The 19,819-nt window shown below is 45.4% G+C and overlaps 1 protein-coding gene across 1 annotated transcript in view; it reads left to right on the forward strand.

The window, feature by feature from the left end:
- Window positions 1–518: 518 nt before the first annotated feature.
- ADSS1 (adenylosuccinate synthase 1) overlaps window positions 519–19,819 on the forward strand; it is a 478,155-nt gene continuing 458,854 nt past the window's right edge. Inside the window, exon 1 of the mRNA XM_086937899.1 lies at window positions 519–878. Within this exon, the coding sequence (XP_086794025.1) occupies window positions 705–878 (174 nt within the window). The 5' untranslated portion in view covers window positions 519–704. The remainder of the gene's footprint in view (window positions 879–19,819) is intronic.

A 19,819-nucleotide genomic window follows, 5' to 3' on the forward strand; every position in this document is an offset into this window, starting at 1 on the left:
TTGTGCCCTGGCACAAACTGTATGCTCTATTTAAAACAGAATCCTGGAACTTGTAGTCCTGTTTTTTTATAATGGGGGTAAACAGGACTCCAAATCCCACCAGGCAACGAAAACTGGACTGAATGAGCTACTCTCACCTATGGGACAGGATAACTTGAGATCCCTGTTTCAAATCTATTTTAATATCTAGGGTGATGCTATCCACAGTGTGAAACATTTTTAATGAAACTGACCTAAGATTTCTGAACAGGCAGTGCCCTGGAAAGACGGTAGTTTTTGAGGCGCATAGGTCTGTCTTCCTCTGAATATGCGCTAGTTCTGTGGCATAGTCAGTAACTATGGCTGTCAGACACATCGCAGGAACGCAGGGCAGTGTTTTTGAATGGCACGTGGGACTGGGGGTAGAGTCAGAACTTCATAAGTCCGGCGTCACGTCATCTTGACATCCGGCTCACTGTGCTTGCAGCCTGGCCCACTCTGCCCCCCTTCCTGGAGTGGATGCTTTACCGCACGACTGACGCGACTTTAGGCCCTGGGGTGTGTTTCTGTCACACGGTGTGACTCCGCTCTCCCCCTCCCGCCCCCCACGTGACATTCAGCGCCAGGGCTGGCTTTATTTCTGGTCCTTCGGTGCTGAGGCTCTGGGAGCTCGCAGTGCACAGGGAACAGTCGGAGAGGACGGTACCCCCAGCACAGCAGGCAGCATGTCAGGCCCCCGCGCCTCCAACGACCGACCCGGCCCCGGGGGATACAAGAGGCCGCGTCTCGAGCAAGACAACAAGGTCATCGTGGTGCTCGGAGCCCAGTGGGGCGACGAGGGCAAAGGAAAAGTCGTGGATTTGCTGTCAACAGACTCTGACGTGGTCTGCAGGTGCCAGGTATGTATCCACACCCCCCTACATGCCCAATTTCAACGCCTCGTCAGGGGTGGTAGGCGCTATATACATGCATTTTCAATGTGTGGGCATAACTCCACCTCTGTGCACAAGGGGCGTGGAATTCTGCCCATGTTAGAGAACTGTGGCTGGACTGGGGTGTGGGGAGTCCCTTTCGGCATTTACAGGGCACTGGCATGACAGCATGCGAGTTCGGTATGCAGGCAGTGAGAACTTTTGAAATTCCTGCTCCGCAGCCCATTATTTCTGCGGGGGTTGTAGCTTCAGAGAGGTGTTTGGGGTGTTACCTCCCCACCCCCAATAAATGTATAATTTACTAAATAATAGGGTACAGGAGCCTTCAGTCGGTAAATATGGCGAGTTGACAGTCTGATTTCACCTGGGACTTTTTTTAATACTCACTCGGACATAAACACACACATTCTTCTGTTTTGAAAGTCTGCTCTCCTTCTCATATAATAATAATTATGATATGACAGCGAGAGTTTCTTAAAATCTGAAGCCCCCCCCCATCCCCCCCTCCCCCCAATTCCCCTCAAGTCTTATTGACCTAGCTAGCCCCTGGTTTCTGGGAATAGTTCCTTAAATGCCCAAAGGCCAATTGCGCGTTCCATGGTTGAGAAACAGTTATTCCCTGCTGCTGTTTTCCATCGCCCAGAATGTATTAACAGTGACAGTTTTAGGGAATGTCGCTTATTTCATGCTTCTCTTCAAAATCTGCAATGGGGAGAGCGAAGAAGCTCATCTGCCAACTGTAAAAAACATTAACAATTTGTCTTTCTTTGATATTATTCTCAACATGACGACGAGTATTTTTTTCAAGCTGAAATTGTGCGTGCACTTAAAAGCTTCTTCACTGCACCCATATGTTACAAGATGTGTACGCTTGGGGACAAAAACGCACAGTCGAATATTTGACATAATAGTGAAAAGAATTTGCCAAAATTCAGAAAACTGAATTAAATCAACCTCAGAGCATTGCAAAATAATTTATAGAATCGTGTAAGCCAATTGCACGTTCAAATTGTAAATGCACGTTGAATAACGCGTTTTTCCAAACAGTGCAGTATGACTTGAAATGAAATGAAATGAAATGAAAGCAGGATTTATATAGCGCATGGCTGCCCGAAAGCGTCCCAGCGCTGAGATTGCATAAACAGCTGAGGGGAGGAAGGGGGCGGGGGGCAAAGGGCCAAAGAAGGAAGGAGAAGCTTTATTGTGGGAAGAGGTGCGTTTTGAGTAGTTTCCGGAACTTCATGTAGTTGGGTTTGGCCCGAAGATGGATTGGTAGGGCGTTCCATAGAGTAGCAGCTGTGACCGAAAAGCGGCGTCCTCCAGTGCGGGCTTTCTTTGCTCTGTGGACCGTAGCCAGGTTCCTTTGAGAGGAGCGGAGGGACCTATTGGGTTTGTATGGGTAAAGCATGGTCTTCAGCATCGGCGGCCCTAGGTTTTGCAAGGCCCTATGGGTGGTGCATAGGGCCTTGAATATGACTCTTTCTCGAATCGGCAGCCAATGAAGTGCCTTCAGTGCTGGTTTAGCAGAAGATCTCCGGGGTGTTCCTGTCAGTATCCGAGCAGCGGCATTCTGTGTTCTTTGGAGAACATTAAAGGTAGCTTCTGGAGCCGCCAGGAAGAGGGCGTTACTATAGTCCAACCTCGATAGTATTAAGCCCTGGATAAGCAGTTTTTGTGATTGTGCAGGGAGTAGAGGGAGAATCTTCCTGGCTGAGCGAAGTAGGCCAACACAGGTGCCAGCAGTTTTTTTAGCCTGTGTTTTCATGGATAGATCCTGTTCTAGCCAGAAGCCTAAACTCTTAAGTTCCGTCTTGGGCTGAGGAAGGGGACCTAGGCATGAGGGCCACATGGCGGACGGGAGAGGCGACAATTGATGTCCCAACAGCATGAGCTCGGTCTTGGAGCCATTGAGTTTCAACCTTGAATTGGACATCCACTTGTAGATTCCCTCAAGGCAATCATGAAGGATTTTTATCTTTTCACCTTCAAGGCAGAAGGACACAACCATTTGGGTGTCGTCAGCATATGTTACGGCTTTTATCCCAAAGGGGATGACCACATCCTCCAGGGGGGCCATGTAAGTGTTGAATAGTGTGGGGCTCAATGAAGAGCCCTGTGGAACCCCACACTGGAGGTGGAATGGGTCTGATCGTATATTCCCTTCACAGACCTGGAAGGTTCTGTCCTTCAGGAAAGATGAGAGCCAGCTGAGTGCCTTGTCCCTCACTCCCAGGTTGAGTAGTCGCTGGATCAGGATCTTGTGGTCCACTGTGTCAAATGCAGCGCTTAGATCCAGGAGGATCAGTAAGACCGATCCCCCTGAATCCAAGATGCATCTGGCTTCCTCGACTACCTTTACGAGGGCGGTCTCTGTCCCCTGTCCTGGACGAAAACCTGTTTGTGATGGGCGTAGGAGATTGTTACTTTCAAGAAAGTTAGACAATTGCTGGTTGACCAGTTTCTCTGCGATCTTACTCATGCCTGGTAACAGAGAGATTGGGCGCAGGTTAGAAAAATCTGAGGGATCCTGTGAGAAAGAGCAGGATTCTGAGTAAAGTATTGGAAGGATAGGCCTCGATTTAGTAGGAGTGTTCTGTTGTCTTTCAAACCGCATTGTAGGTGCAATTTAAAGGAACAAACCGGTCACGTTCATGGGCACATTCATAAAAGCAGTACTTCGCTTCTGTAACATTTGTAAATGTAAATGTACAGGAATTTATATAGCGCAAATCACCGAGCGCTTGCTTAGGGAACCCGTCCTGGAATTCCCCTGTGAGATAACCCCGGCAGGGTATCCGCAAGGTGAAAGCCAGGCACCACGCCGCGAGGGGCCGTTGTGGAGATTAAGCAAGCTATTGCCCAGAGTCGCAGAGTGTGAACCCGTGAATCGAGTAGGCACCGGAGCGAGAATTGTCGAGACCATGGACATTTTAGGACTCAAGACCCCGCCAAGCCGGGAATTGAACCCTGGTCCTGGGCTGACCTCTGCTTCCAGGTCTGCCTCCTCTAACCAGTGAGCCACACTTCTCCATATAAAGTTAGGATTGTCCTTGAATGAAGCCTAAAGGACAGACATATGTGTTTTGGGCGCAAAGGAGAGTCTCACGTTTCTTATTTGCCCTAAGGAAGAAAAACGTGTTAGTGGATAACAGTCAAGACTTCAGGACATATTTGGGATCTATTCGCGAAAAAGTAGTAAATTTGTACCTGAGGAAATACGCCTACGAATAGGTGAAGGTTTAATATATTTTGCTATTCACAAACATTCCCAGTAATACGTCTGTAAGTTGTGCTAGGTATTAGTTTCCAGGAGTGTGTTTTGCATTGTCATAGGTCTGCTTCCCCTGGTTCCTACCCCTTGCGGAATTCTACCTAGGGGCCAGTTACAATGTCGTTAGGAAGGGTTCAGAATGGCTTTCGGTATTGCAGAATGCGATTCGGAATCCTCGTTTCCAAATGAATTGTCCAGATTTCCCTACGACTGATTACGATGCCTGGAAACCGTTCAAGCAATCCAAATTGGTTCAGAAAGGCATCCGGCCAGCCAGTGTCTTTCAGAACCGATTCATACAGCTCTATGGACACGGTTTCCGGATGAGCAACTGCGATGACTGATGCAGACAGCCATTCTGATTCAGTTTGTTTGAGACTAAACAGCTGCCAGAATCAGTCTTTCGGGGCCAGTTGCGGACCCCCTTCATCCAGAGACATACAAAATTAGCCAAGGGACCCCTCTTTCCATCCATCCCCAATGTGGCAGGTGACATGAGGTGCCCACCACAGGGTGCAAGGTTTTCCCCAACCACCCAATTTTAGGTCAAGCATTCGAGACCTCCTGTATATACTTTAGTATATACTCATATGTTTCTGTACTTTGTGGGCTCTGGAGATCAGCCCTAGGACTTGTCTGCTTTCACTTAGGGACTTCTTTTCTGTTCAACTGCCGCTATTTAACTGTCTTGATAGAAAACGACCAGTAGAGGTCAGTAAAACACCAGAATAACTTTCTGCTTGTTCAACAGCCTCTATTTAACTGTCTTAATAGAAAACAACCAATAGAGGTCACTAAAATACCATAATTGCTTTCTACTGAGGGACTATCTTTTTTTAAAAAAATTGTCAACTGCCTATATTTAACTTACTTGATAGAAAACGACCAGCAGAGGTAGGTAAAATACCAGAATCACTTTAGCATTCTCTAGATTCCAGTCCATAGAAATTGTCTTCCATGAGCACCCGTAGACAATAATATTTTTTTCAAATCTTGTATTTTCAGTGATCAGACCACCGAAGGCCCTGATTTTAAATTTAAAACAGAGCTGTGGACTATACCATTTCCAGCTGAAAGGCAATATTTCTCACCATGAGATCCCACATGTGGCGTATCACGCAGTTTGGTGCTTAGTTTCTCTCCATGTTAAAGAACACAGTAGATGTTTCAGCACCCAGGCTAATGTGATGCATAGCTAAATACATAACATCCCAAAGGCGAGACTGATTGCATTACAAATGCTTGTTTCAATGGGAGCCTGTGTTCTCGTTCGAAACACAGGCTTCCATTGAAGTCAATGCGAGTCTGACCAAACGATGTTGGGAAGCATTGTAATTGGTCTTCAGGACTCTCAGGACCCGATTTGTTTGGAAACTAGTCCGGAACTGATTAGTTTGGGAAAGTTTCAGAACAACATCGTAATCGGCCCCTTAGTGCTGAAGTCCTTAAATATGTGTATGTATATATATATTTATATTCACTGAAAAAACCATAGGTTTCACACCAGTTATAGTTAGCTGGACATTTTACTCATATAAAACCATTGAAATGCCCCCGTTATGGTTAGTTGCACTCACTATAACTTGCGCGCCCGCAATTCACTGCTGATGATGTCACATATTGCATCATTCATGACATGGTCAGTGACATCACTGATGACATCACTGATGCCATCTCAAATGACATCACTGATGACATCATCCATGTGTCAATCAAATACACCTCATCACACACTAGTATAATCTTTCATAACTCACTGTAAAATAGAAAGTGCCATATTTGAAACCATTGACACACCAATAGAAATTTCTAAACACCCGCTCAGTTATTCATAGAACTATACACACATCTAATCACTCAGTGTTATATGCAGTGAATAATCAACAGAACACTATCAAATATACTTATACGCCTATTTCAACATTACACACCAGCACACATTGTATTCACTTATAAAGACATCCTTCTGACTTATGCAAACAATTGATTATACTTACATTTACTCACCTACACAGTTATACAAACACCACTTCATCTATTTATATAGATAGTAATTCACACTTAGTGTGTTATAAAATCACTATTACAAGTATACAGTTATCCATATAGTGACTCATACAATCACCAAGTCTTAGGCACACTTAATTAGATATAACTGTCACATACACTGCCTTTTTTTTCAAGTTTAATGGAGATGTACCATTGAGAGAAATATTTCATCACTACAACACCCATAAACACATACACTCACTGAAACAACTGTTCTAACATGTAGTCTTAACCTCATATACCTACTGAATAAACTATTCACACATTTTTTGGCAATCAAACACCCCCCACCAAACCACATAGACATTCATTTACCCATACAAATATTCAGTTAAGAAAAGAATAACAAATATAGTCTTTAACATAGCAATTAGGACAAAGCAATAAAGACTTTCACACAGTTTAGTAACTACACATTATATATAGTGAGACTCTGCAAATTAGTCAAGGAAACAATCAATGACACTGTTACTAAATCCACCATCCACACATTTAAATTTAGATATCCACTCATTCTTCAATGCAAAGTAGTGTATTTATAATACATATTTAAATATCAAAGCAAACCACATTCATTGGATGATGTCATCAGTGATGTCATTTGAGATGTCATCAGTGATATCATCAGTGATGTCACTGACCATGTCATGAATGATGTAATATGTGACATCATCAGCAGTGGATTGCGGGCGCGCAAGTTATAGTGAGTACAACTAACTATAACGGGGGAATTTTAATGGTTTTGTATGAGTAAAATGTCCATCTAACTATAACTGGTGTGAAACCTATGGTTTTATCAGTGAATTTCAAAGGTTTTTTAAATGCGAATTCCTGACTATAACGAGTGTGAAACCTATGGGGCCTTATTTACGAGCCCCTTGCGCCTCCGGAACATCAGTTTTGTGACGTTCCGGTGGCGCATAAGACTGAGTGATATTTATCAGGCAGGACTAAGCCACTTTTTGTGGCGTAATCCTGCCTGATAAATATCAGTCCCTTTAACGCAGTGTCCTGCGGTAAAGAGGCGTGCAATGGGTGTTGCTGGGGGCGTTCCCAGCAGCATCCATGGACTTGAGTAATTTATAGCATCCTCAAAGTCAGTCTTTCAAAAATTCCAAAGTATAGGACATGATAATCCAAATCCAAATGTTTCTCAAGAAAAGTCATAAACCCTGTCCGTGGGTCATATCTGCCCAAACGACGATATTCCGGACGATTGAAAATGACTTTTCTTGAGAAACATTTGGATTTGGATTATCATGTCCTATACTTTGGAATTTTTGAAAGACTGACTTTGAGGATACTATAAATTACTCAAGTCTGCCCAAATTGTGTGGGTAAAATTGATACCAAGTCACTTTGAATAAGAATGTACTTACCATTCGTCTAACATTTGGAAGAAATATCTAGTTATATGACAACAGGATACTGACATAACTTGAAGGAAATAAGAACGCCCTTAAGAAGTTCTGTTGTACAGAACGAAACGCGTTGGCTGGCTGTGGTACATACACTTAAGGAAAATAAAAGCATTTGAATATACACCAAGATTCAAAGCTTCAATAAGGACTTTAAGTGATATGATTTGATTGGACTTGTTGTGCAAGTGATGCTGTGCCAAACTTTGGAATATTCTCCACTACTCTCTACTACTCACTCTCTACTACTCCACTACTCTCTAATACTCACTCTTTGCTACTCATTCTCTACTACTCTACTATTCTCTCTCTACTACTCACTCCCTACTACTCACTATCTACTACTCTCTACTACTCATTGTCTACTACTCTCTACTCTCTACTACTCACTCTCTACTACTCACTCTCTACTACTCTCTCTCTACTACTCACTCTTTACTACTCACTCTCTACTATTCTCTACTACTAACTCTCTACTTCTCACTCTCTACTACTCTCCACTACTCACTCTCTACTACTCTCTCTCTACTACTACTCTACTACTCACTCTCTACTACTCTCTCTCTACTACTCACTACTACTCACCCTACTACTCACTCTACTACTCACTCTCTACTACTCTCTCTCTACTACCCTCTACTACTCACCCTACTACTCACTCTCTACTACTCTCTACTACTCTCTCTCTCCTACTCACTCTCTACTACTCTCTACTAGTCTCTCTCTCCTACTCTCTACTACTCTCTACTGCTCTATATTGCTCTCTACTACTCACTCTACTACTTACACTCTACTACTCTCTACTATTCACTCTCTACTACTCTCTACTACCCACACTACTATTCACTCTACTACTCTCTACTACTCACTCTCTGCTACTCTCTACTGCTCTCTACTACTCTCTACTGAATATTACACACTCTCTACCTCTCTTTACTTGTCTCTCTACTAGTCTCTACCTCTCTACCTCTACCTCTCTACCTCTACCTCTCTACCTCTACACCTCTACCTCTGTACCTCTCTCTACACGGACACATATGCACACATATATATGCATATATATGCATATGCATTTATATATAGGTATGTGTATATATGTACCTACATATATAAACATATATAATCTGCATATCTATATAAATACACATATAAATGCATGCATACATATACATATATGCATACATATGCATGTTATTTACATGAAAGTTTGAAAAACACTAATAAAAGCAAAGCTAAAAAGCTACCTCATTACAAACAGAATGGCTTTAACTTAAACGAGGGCGAGATATATTGCATTTTCAATGCTTGTTTACTTTGGTTCCATCAAGAAGGCATTTAGATGTGTCACACATTTGCCATAAATTCTGAATGCTAGCACTCTAGTTGCTCATTAGATCACTGTAGTAAAGCTACTGTTCATATGTAAACAAACTACCTAGGCAATTAGCATTACTTGTCTATCTAATAATAGATGAGCAAACAACAAATTCCTAGGGGGTAAGCTACAGTCTTTATTATCAATACATAAAACAAAATATAGAAGTTAAAAACAAGCAAATCAATCAAAGGCTAAAAAATTCATTTGGCGAACAATATACAATGTATAAGTTGTTAAGCACAATAAAACAAAGGATTAAAAATAAATGTGGCACAAAGGTGAGAGTATCGACCCGCGTTTTGGCGAACCAGCGCCTTCTTCAGGACAAGCCACTTAGTAACCTAAATGTTAAACAAACATATAATAAAAAAATTAAACATTAGACTAACAATTCATCTATTTGACTACATATACATACAAAATTACAATATGTATATTAATTTTATAACACAATAATGTTTATGACACAATAAAGCTGTTAAAAAATACCACAAGGAATTTGTCTACTCACTCATATAAGGACAAGTAAGACTCAAAAACAATACGAGTCTTATAGTGCAAGGACTTCTGTGCTCATAATGAAAAGGATAGAATTCAATCACTTACGCTATTTAATCGTGCTCAAAGTGATAGTAAGGAAAATTGATGATCACCTATACCTAAACCAGAAATATGTTTTAGGATAAAAAACTACTCTAACAAAGGGGGGTGGGGAAAAGGGTTTTTTTAGGGAGGGAAACTGATGATAACCTACACCTAAACCAGTAATCTGTTTTTAGATGGAAAATTACTATAAAAGGGGGGATAGATAGAAGCTCTGCAAATCCAAGAGCATAGGCCTATTCTAAATGAGCTTCAAAAAAGCAATGGAAACGGCAGCAACACTTTGCCCAAAAAGGAGATATCCTTAAAACTTAGTTAAGAAGCCGGGCAGCCAGAGTTGATACTTCTCAGCATTTATTGCTAATACTTACTTTAAATTTCAAGATGTGGAACCTCTAACACTTCTTCTTACTTCAATTTAATTTATGGAATATATGTTTCTGGTAATAGAATATATTCATTGTTCCATTTCTGTCAATAATAGAAAATGGGAAGGGGGCGCTAGAGGGCGCACAAGCGGAATGGCTGCCTAATTGCGTAGCTCCCGCTTTTTGGCAACTTATCCGACGATTATCCTGTACCACATTGTGAGAAAACAGCGAATTCACCCACCATCTGCTGCGGGGGGCTTCCCTCTACACTCAACCTGAAATTGAGATTGTTGTGTGGTCCGGAACCGGCGGCAGCGCCGATTGCAGATCGACCGCTGGCACACCCTGAGACCGCGAGCAGAGGAGACCGGCTGTGACAGACTGCGCGAACCCGAGGTTTTCCACGAGGAGTTAGGCCCGGGTTGTGAATGAACACTTGGAGCCCGAGCGACACCTGCCTGGGGTCTTGTGACCGGAGTGCGGCAGTGTCGTTCTCCCATGTGCCTCGCCCCCGGCTGAGGGACTGACTCGGGCCTGCCTGGCTGGAATACGAACACTGGACATTACGGGAGAGCTCGAAACAGCGTTGCGACTCCTGGAGCCACGGTGAGGAGCCGGACTTAAGCAACTCCCTCCATGGAGTGGCACGAGGTGAGAGACGCCCGAACCGGGCGGAGTCGGCCGCCTCTGCGATCCCTGCAGGCGGTAGGGGGCCGAGAGTTGTCGTCTTTTCCAGCCCGCCGGACTGCGGGAGAGCCCCCCGCTGCTCTCGTGCCTGCATGCTCTCTGCCTGTACACGTCGAGAGCAACCCTTGCCCCCTGAGACCTCACTGTCTACATCACCCCCTGCCGGAGGGTTGCAGGGCCTGGACGTACCCCACGCTTAGGCTGCAAGGGGGGTCTGCCACTGTCATAGCCACATTGGACGCTGCCTTTAATAATTACCACAGACTTGTGGCCTGTGTCCTTGCCTTCACGAAGTGGGGTTGATTTAGGACCTACTTTATCACAAGGCGGCTACAGCTGTAACATTGCTGCCATCAGGGCCTGTACACCATATCCTCCGGAGAGACTGAGGGCGCGGGGAGTGTCGGATGGCCTATACCCCCCCCAAGAAGCGACTATTGTGCACTAGAGGTGCCTCATCTGGCTTGGGCCGACACTGGGGGGTGCGCACGGAGTTGTACCTGACCACAGACGCGCCCCCTGCTGGGATTGCATCGTCACCCCCTCAGCGGGCACCTGGTCGCACGGCAGCGGTGTGACACGAGGCGACGGAGAAGCCGTGTCCAGCCACCAACATGGTGCAACCTGAAAATCGCCAAACAAAACTGAGCTTTGATGACGCCAAAAAAGGCACGAAATCATCGGTGCCTGATGACCCCGGGCCTAGTGATGCAACCTCGAGGACCGTTGCTACTCCGACTAAGAACTCGATCTGCACAGCCTGTTCCAGGAGATGAGGCAGGGGTTTGCCACTGTGGTGGAAAAGGTTGACGGCGTAACCGCCAGGCTGGATGCCCTGGTTCATAAAGTGGATCGCCACGACGAGCGACTAACGGCTACGGAACAACGCATATCCGATAATGATGATATCACCTCGACCCACACCACGCAATTGGCCAGGATGGACAACCTGCTCAGAGTCATAGAGGCCAAGAATGAGGATTTGGAAGCCCGTAGCCGACGCAACAACATACGCGTCACGGGCGTTCCGGAATCCACCGACACGGGCAGGATGGAGCTCTATGTTGAAAAACTACTCAAAGGCTCGATCGGAGAGGACGCTTTCTCACCTCAATTTATCATGGAAAGAAGCCACCGATCTTTGGCGCCTGTTCCTAAGCCCGGATTGCCGCCTAGACCAATTATTGCTAAACTGTTAAACTATCGTGATCGCGATGTAGCGCTGAGGGCGGCCCGGTCTCAGCAAACCCTACAATACAATGGCGTTCCTTTCTCCATATATCCGGACTTCACCCTTCTGGTGCAGGAAGAGAGACGCAAGTTCATCCCTGTGAAAAAGAAGTTGCGCGAGGCTCAATTGGACTATGCTCTACTCTACCCGGCGAAGCTGCGGATCACACACCAAGGGAAACAGCGCTTCTTTACAAACCCTCAAAAAGTAGAAGATTTCCTAAAGACGATCCGTAAGGCCCGAAGGGGGAAGCGCAACGCTGCAGCGGACCTGGAGGACGAAGACCCATCCTCGGCAGCGGATGAACACTGATCGCTTGCATCTACTGTACTTCTTCTTCCTCTGCACTGTCATTCACTGACTCTTGCTTCGAGTGTATGAAGAGCGGCGACCACAGACGACGGAACCACGCTGGCTCATCTCTCCTGTGGTAATGTAATCCAAGGACCACTCTCCTGACCCTGGCCTCCACCAAGGGCGGTACAGACTTGGAGGCCATTGGCGGGTGAAGTGGCTGTGCGAACTTGATGTTTTATCCCTACTGGGTGTTCCCCATGTGAACCTTTACGTTGTTGAAGTTGAGGGGAGGCGGGGTGGGGGGGAGCGGTGAGGGGGGGTACGGATGGCTGCTTGCATGATTGGGATGCAGTAGTGGGTGGGGGGGCGGAATGTTTTGGGCAACTGAGAGACACACGTAGACTGTTTGATCGTGACATGAAATGCTATGCTACATTGACTCATCACAATGTTTTGGTCGCTGCGGATCCCCGACCTCCAGGGGGGAACACATCGAAACTCCATTGGCTAATGCAAATTTATGAACTGATGCTCAATTTAATTGCATGTCATGGAATGTTAGAGGGCTTAATGATGCCAAAAAATGTCGCAATGTGATAGCATATCTTAACAGACATAATGTTCATATTGCCATGCTGCAGGAAACTCACTTGTCACCGCAGACGCGAGCCACCTTTGCCAGCAAATGGGCAGGACTTCGTACATTCTCCTCTTACTCCACCTACGCGAGAGGGGTTGCCATTCTTCTAAGACGCAATGTACCATTTCAGAAGTGCGGAGACCTGACCGATGGCGAAGGCCGTTACGCCTTACTATGGGGGAGGCTGGGCCGCGACACAGTCACGTTTGTTAATTGTTATGCGCCTAACACAGACATGCCTGCATTCTTTACCGCACTTTGGGGCAGGATAGTGAATGTGGGGTCCCGGCACATTATTTGGGAAGGAGACTTCAATCTGGCGCCAGTGCCTCACCTGGATAGGGCGGACAGGGCAACTCATTACAAACCTAGAGCACCAGAGGCGTTGGGAGGCATCATTGCTGAGGGTGCACTAGTAGACACATGGCTAGACCTACACCCGACTAGGAGAGAGGGTACGCATTTCACACCACAGATGGGCGCATGGGCACGGTTGGACTACTTCCTTACCAACAAAGAAATCACTCCAGAGGTGCTGGGGGTTAGACACTTGCCGAGAACATACTCGGATCACAGCCCTGTCGTAATGCACACGCAGATTCCGGGGTGGGATAATCCTAGACCACAATGGAGGCTCCAACCGGCATCACTATTGGACAGTCTATTTCGTACTGAGCTGGGTGAGGAGATAGCTGATTTCTTTCCTAGGAAAAAGGGGTCAGTAGAATCGGTGGAACACATCTGGGAAGCCTTCAAGGTCACCATTAGAGGCTATTGCATATCTAAAAGCTTTGGGGTTCTGCGGGACATACAGACCACTATTCGCACACTGCATGGGGATCTGAGGGCACTAGATCTTAGAATGGTAGAGATTGACAACCCAGAGGTACATGCGGAATTCCAAAACAAATTATCGAAATACGAGGAGGAGGCTAACAGGGAGGCAAAATTTAGGGGGAAACACTAGCAAGCCAGAAAATATTGCGAGGGGGATAGGCCGGGGAGGGCACTAGCGGTGTTAACGTGCCCCCCACAAGACCATCACACCATACTTGAACTCACTGATGAACAAGGGCACACGATCAGAGACTCGGATGCACTGCTAGAAGCCTTCACATCTCACTATCACTCTCTGTACACCACTGCTGCAGCAGCGAATACGTCCTATACGGCATTTCTGGGAGACGTCGCACTTTGTTGGCTCAGCGACGGAGACAGGGCCTTCCTAGCAGCCCCCTTTGAGTTAGATGAAATCCGAGAGGCCATCATGTCACTCAGGAATGGCAAGGCCCCTGGGCTGGATGGCATACCCGCCGAATTTTATAAAGCCTACATCGACATTATGGCCCCGGTTCTCCAAGAAGTGTATGAAGAATCACTCGCTGACGGCGTCCTCCCTAGATCCATGCGGGAGGTGGTCATACACTCACTTTTGAAATTAGGCAAGACGCCTAACTCATGTGGTTCCTATCGCCCACTTTCCCTCCTAAATTGCGACGTTAAAATCCTAGCAAAGGTCCTGGCCACCAGACTTTCCCTACTCATGACTAGAATTGTATTGCCTTATCAATCCGGATTTGTCCCCGACCGGTCTACCTCGCACAACCTGCGCACATTGTTCTCTCCGCTTCGTACCGTTCACCCTGAACTTCCTGTAGCTGCTGTTTTCCTAGATGCCACCAAGGCATTCGACTCGGTAGAGTGGCCCTACCTGTTTTCAGTCCTGTCAGCAATGGGTTTTCCCAGACTTTTCATCTCCTGGGTACAGCTCCTCTACATTTAGTCTATGGCGAAGGTCCTCATCAACGGACGGCTATCTCATTCCATTGCCATCACCAGGGGGACGCGTCAGGTATGCCCCCTATCCCCTCTACTTTTTGCGATAACGGTTGAACCGCTGGCTTGTAGGCTTCGCCAGCTGCATAGAGAGGGCACGGTACAATGCCTCCAGAGAGAGACAGATGTGTCATTATATGCTGATGACATTACACTCTATGTCAAGCACCCTGACGTACACCTTAACCCGCTATTGAGAGAATTCGTAAGCTTTGGAGGTATGTCGGGAGGTACACATAAATTGGTCCAAGTCGCAGTTTTTCCCTCTTACGGACGCGGTCACTGACTTCCCCCTTGACTACCCACTCGAGTGGTGTCGGACGGAGCTCCGATACCTTGGCATACAGATATCGCATGATAAAGTTGAGACGATCTGCTCCAACTACGGAGTGGCGATTACAAAACTCACTGCTGCAGTGGATCGCTGGATCACCCTTCCGCTTTCCATGGCTGGCAGAGCTTCCCTCATTAAAATGGTGGTGCTGCCCCGATTTCTCTACCTCATCCTCAATATTCCATACTACCCGGGTGCTTTTTTCTTTAAAACCTTGAAATCGGAATTCTGTCGGCTCCTCTGGGGAGGCAAGAGCCCACGGTTGAAATGGACCACATTGACCCAGCCATATGATTCCGGAGGCTTTTATTCATGACCTTGAGGCATATTACCTGTGCGCTCAAGCGCATTATGCTTATCACTGGATGGCCCCCACGCCCTTTATGACACAATTAGCGGTGGAGGATTGGATTTTGCATCCCGTGCCGCTCAATGGCCTGCTCCACTGCCCGGAAGCGCTGATCCAACTGTCCAATACCTCTGTCTCCTGCACTCTCGATGCCTGGCGCCGTATAGCTAAGAGACTATCCTGCAGTTTTCTATATTCTCCTAAACTACCACTGACATTCCACCCTGCCCTAGCACTATTGCAGGAATGAGGCTTTGGGCTGCTTTGCAGCCGACTGTGGATTACCTCCTGGGGCGATCTCTTCGCCAACGGGAAATTTAAAGCTGCAGTTGAGTTCTTTGCCTCCCAGGGCCGCACGCCGCTCGACGTATTCTACTACTTGCGTCTACGACAAGGGATGAAGGATATCCTACCTGAATTCCCCAATGAACCCGAGATCCTTCTTCCACTGCAGTTCCTGTTGTGCTCACAGGACTGGACGCACTTAGTCTCTGGCTTGTATCGTCAACTCAGATTGGCTGGCGTGCCGCCTGCGGCGAGGGCGCGGGAGCATTGGAGCGCTGATCTGGCCACCGCGCTCACTGATGACCAATGGCACTACTGTTGCGCCCTCACGGCTCGGATATTGGCCAGCAGTAGATTTAAAATGATACACTACAAGTTCTTGTACAGGTTATATTACACACCAGTTAAAAAGCACAGATTCCACCTGACTGACACTGACAGATGCGAACGCTGTAACGCTGAACACGCAGGCTTTTTACACTTAGCCTGGGAATGCCCACCTGTCCGCATTTTTTGGCAACAGGTAACTGATGCTCTCACAGCGATGACTAAGGAACCCATTACGGAGGACCCACTCCTCATGCTGCTTGGGCACACGCCGCACATCCCGAAAACCTGTAAGAAGTTTATTGACAACGCGCTGCTCTTGGCAAAGCGCCGGGTTGGTTGTCGCTGGGGCCGAGGCAGAGCACCTAAATTTAAGGAGTGGCTGGTAGATATGACCCACTATCAGGAGCAACACGTTACATTTGCTGAATTATTACCGATCCTTAGTCGCCCGAAGGATATCTGGAGCCCGCTGACTGACTATTTGCTGGCCCAGGCAGACGATGATACTACTCTAGATTGAGATAACGTAAGGGTTTCAGCTTCCCTGATGACACTTGGGGCTGGGAGCTTTACACGCTGATGCGCATGGGATGCATTTCTCCTACCTTGCCGAAGTGCTCAGCACTTTCCTCTACAGGTCACCACCTTACATAACACTGTACCGCCTACTACCATTGCGACACTGTACATGCAGACAGAACCGCAGAGCCCCTGTCCCCTAGATAGTGCTCGATGCCCTGCTCATTCCATGCTCCCTATATCATCAACCTGGGTGCCCCCCTCGGAACGTTACGCTGGACCACTACCCTACAGAAGCACACTTAACATCGTTATTACAGACAGCTTACTGTATAGCACGGAACGATCAATGAACTGTTATTTCATGCATTGAATCAGGATCCTTTATTCGAAAAGGCCTACGATGCCTCTCTGTTTTTGTTTACAGTTGGGAACTGGGAGGGAAGAAAACGACACAAAAAAATTGTTCTACTGCATTGCATCCTTATGCATTGTATTTCACTCTGCACTGGGTATCGGATGACCACAATATAGTGCGATACTACGCCACCGGGCCTCCGGGATGCCGGTTACTTGGCTGTGTTACATAAATAAGACATGCTCTGTGAGTTTGCATTTAACGCTGCCGGCCTCCGGGTTGTGGGCGACTGAAGCAGTGTACTGTATATAATGCGCAATAAAGCAGTTTGAATACCAAAAAAAAAAGAAAAAATTAATAGTAAATGGGAAGGCGAATTGCTAAATTAATACATAAGTATCGCCATGCACATAGCAATAAATATAGCCCCTTTTTCATGGTTCTATATTCACAGTGCTTAAACAAGAGTATAACAAGAGCGATAGTGTTGCATGGAAGAGAGAACCTCCTGATAAATATGTTTAACCTAATATCTTATCGTTGGGGCGAGGATATAAATTCCTAGGTGACATGTACATCTAGTAACTCCTTACAATCACAATCAAACATGATTAGAAATAAGAGCTGTTGCGTACCTAGTTCCTTGTTGCTAGACGCATAGCCCTCAAAGTTCACAGTCGGTCAAACTGATTCGCCAAGGGCTATAAAGAACATGTAAACGGAAAAAAGATATCTGTAAATATGAAGCGTTACTGACACGAATGCATGCTCAATGACCGCGACATTAATTGGGGTCATAATGCTCCTATAACCCACCTTCGTTAAAATTATAGTTGGGTAATTAGATTGAGGGCATGCGATCAGGCATAAATGGGAACATGGATAATGATCGATAGATAAAATACAGCTCGTTGTCTGATGTACAAAATCTGTCAAGGACAGCATAAACGGGATCTGTGAATAAGTATGGCAACACATGTAATCACATACTGAGAAAAGAGAAAAGATTTACAATAAAAAGTAACTAAATGCTAAATGAATTTACCTAATAATCAGTATAATCTTGTTTTGCCTCCGTGCTTGTTCTCATAGGTATAAGGTGCGATACTGTGGAATAATAAGCAGAAACGAAAAAATCAGTGACCAAAAAATGTTTTCAGTCTTTAAAAAAATACCATTAGAAGGCAAAAAATTCAACTAAAATCGCCTGACAAAGAAAAGAGTCACAAGATTGCCATAAATACAACTAGGATATATTTACACTATAAAGCCCTCTCCTGAAGCAACATGTCACTAAAATAAGTGACAATACTAGAAGATATCCAAACATACCTGCATCGAAATTGCTGAATACACGAACACGGAGACTAACGGTAAAGAATGGCGTCTGATGTCAGGATACAACGTGTAGGCGGTAGAAGATCACCAAAACCTCCATGACTAAGCCTTTAAATATTCTCAGTACAATACGTGGATGCCGTGACCAACTATCACGTGATCGCCCGCAATGCAGGTGCGCGATTCTCGGCATAGAAACGGAAAGAAGACTAAATAGCCCCCCGTGTCTTGGGAGGAAGACTGAATAACAGCCCGTATCTCGAGATCTCGTTGTTCAGGTGAGCCGTTCTTGAAACATCGTTGTTTAGGATGTTTCCCATTCTCTATATGTACAATACCTAGTGCATATTTCACTACGCGTTTGACAAACATGTGTTCATTCTCGATCTAAAAGGAAAATTGCAATACACAACAAAAACTCAAATATTAAAATCTATCCTGTTTTAAAAGAAACAAGAATTATAAAATTATATAGATAACAATGGAAGGAAGGGAAAGCAGATATCTACACTCCTAATTCCTATCTATATAGATGACATATTTAAATGACATTATTTGTACAGCTAACAGACACAGTGTTATAGTGGAATCATAAGATCGCATTCTCTCACGGGATTTCACAGTTTAATCCATTTCTGAAGGTGTCAAAGGAAAAAATCCAAAACACCTCACGTTTCTTTCGGATTCGTTCCCCACCTTTGGAATCAGGGGTGTTGATTTTTCTAAAATTCGCCATTTAATGTCTTCTGGACTATGGCTGCAGTCAAGAAAATGTTTCACCTAGGTGACAACAGTTTCTTAGTCCTGATTGCAGAGCGATGCTCTGTTAATCGGACTTGGATGGGTCGTGAGGTTTCACCCTCGTACCCAAAAGAACATGGACACTGAGTGAAATAAACAATGTTTGAGGTTTTACAATTCCACATATCAGTGGCTGATGCAGTATGTCCATTATGGGTGAAATTCACACCCTCTAGGATATTTGAGCAGGATTTGCAGGTAGAACATCTAAATGTCCCCTTGATTGATTGGTTAGTATCTATAGACTTTTGCAAGAAGGGTACCTGATTCGTCTGTCCTGTAAATCTAGAATGGACAATTTGATCCTTTATATTCCCACTGCCTCTATGCGGAAACAACGGTTTCTCTAATTTCTGGTCCTTAGTACAATTACTGTTTAAGATGTGCCAGGTCGAATTAATGACCTGTTTCACTTTCGCATCAAGAGTGGAGTGTCTAGTGATGCATACTAATTGATGGGTCTCTTTGATTGGTTTGTACCTCAAGAGATGGTCCCTATCAAAGAATCGCGCTCTTTTGAAGGAGTCCATCACCAGCCGGTGAGGGTAACCCCTCTCTAGAAATGTCTTTCTCATATCTCCAGCTTGTCTATCAAAGTCGCGCAAATCTGTGCAATTCCGCCCCCTCCCCCTTTGTTAGAGTAGTTTTTTTATCCTAAAACATATTTCTGGTTTAGGTATAGGTGATCATCAATTTTCCTCACTATCACTTTGAGCACGATTAAAAAGCGTAAGTGATGGAATTCTATCCTTTTCATTATGAGCACAGAAGTCCATGCACTATAAGACTCGTATTGTTTTTGAATCTCACTTG

Source organism: Lissotriton vulgaris, chromosome 9 (assembly GCF_964263255.1).
Source record: "Lissotriton vulgaris chromosome 9, aLisVul1.2, whole genome shotgun sequence".
In the NCBI taxonomy this organism is placed as follows: domain Eukaryota; kingdom Metazoa; phylum Chordata; class Amphibia; order Caudata; family Salamandridae; genus Lissotriton; species Lissotriton vulgaris.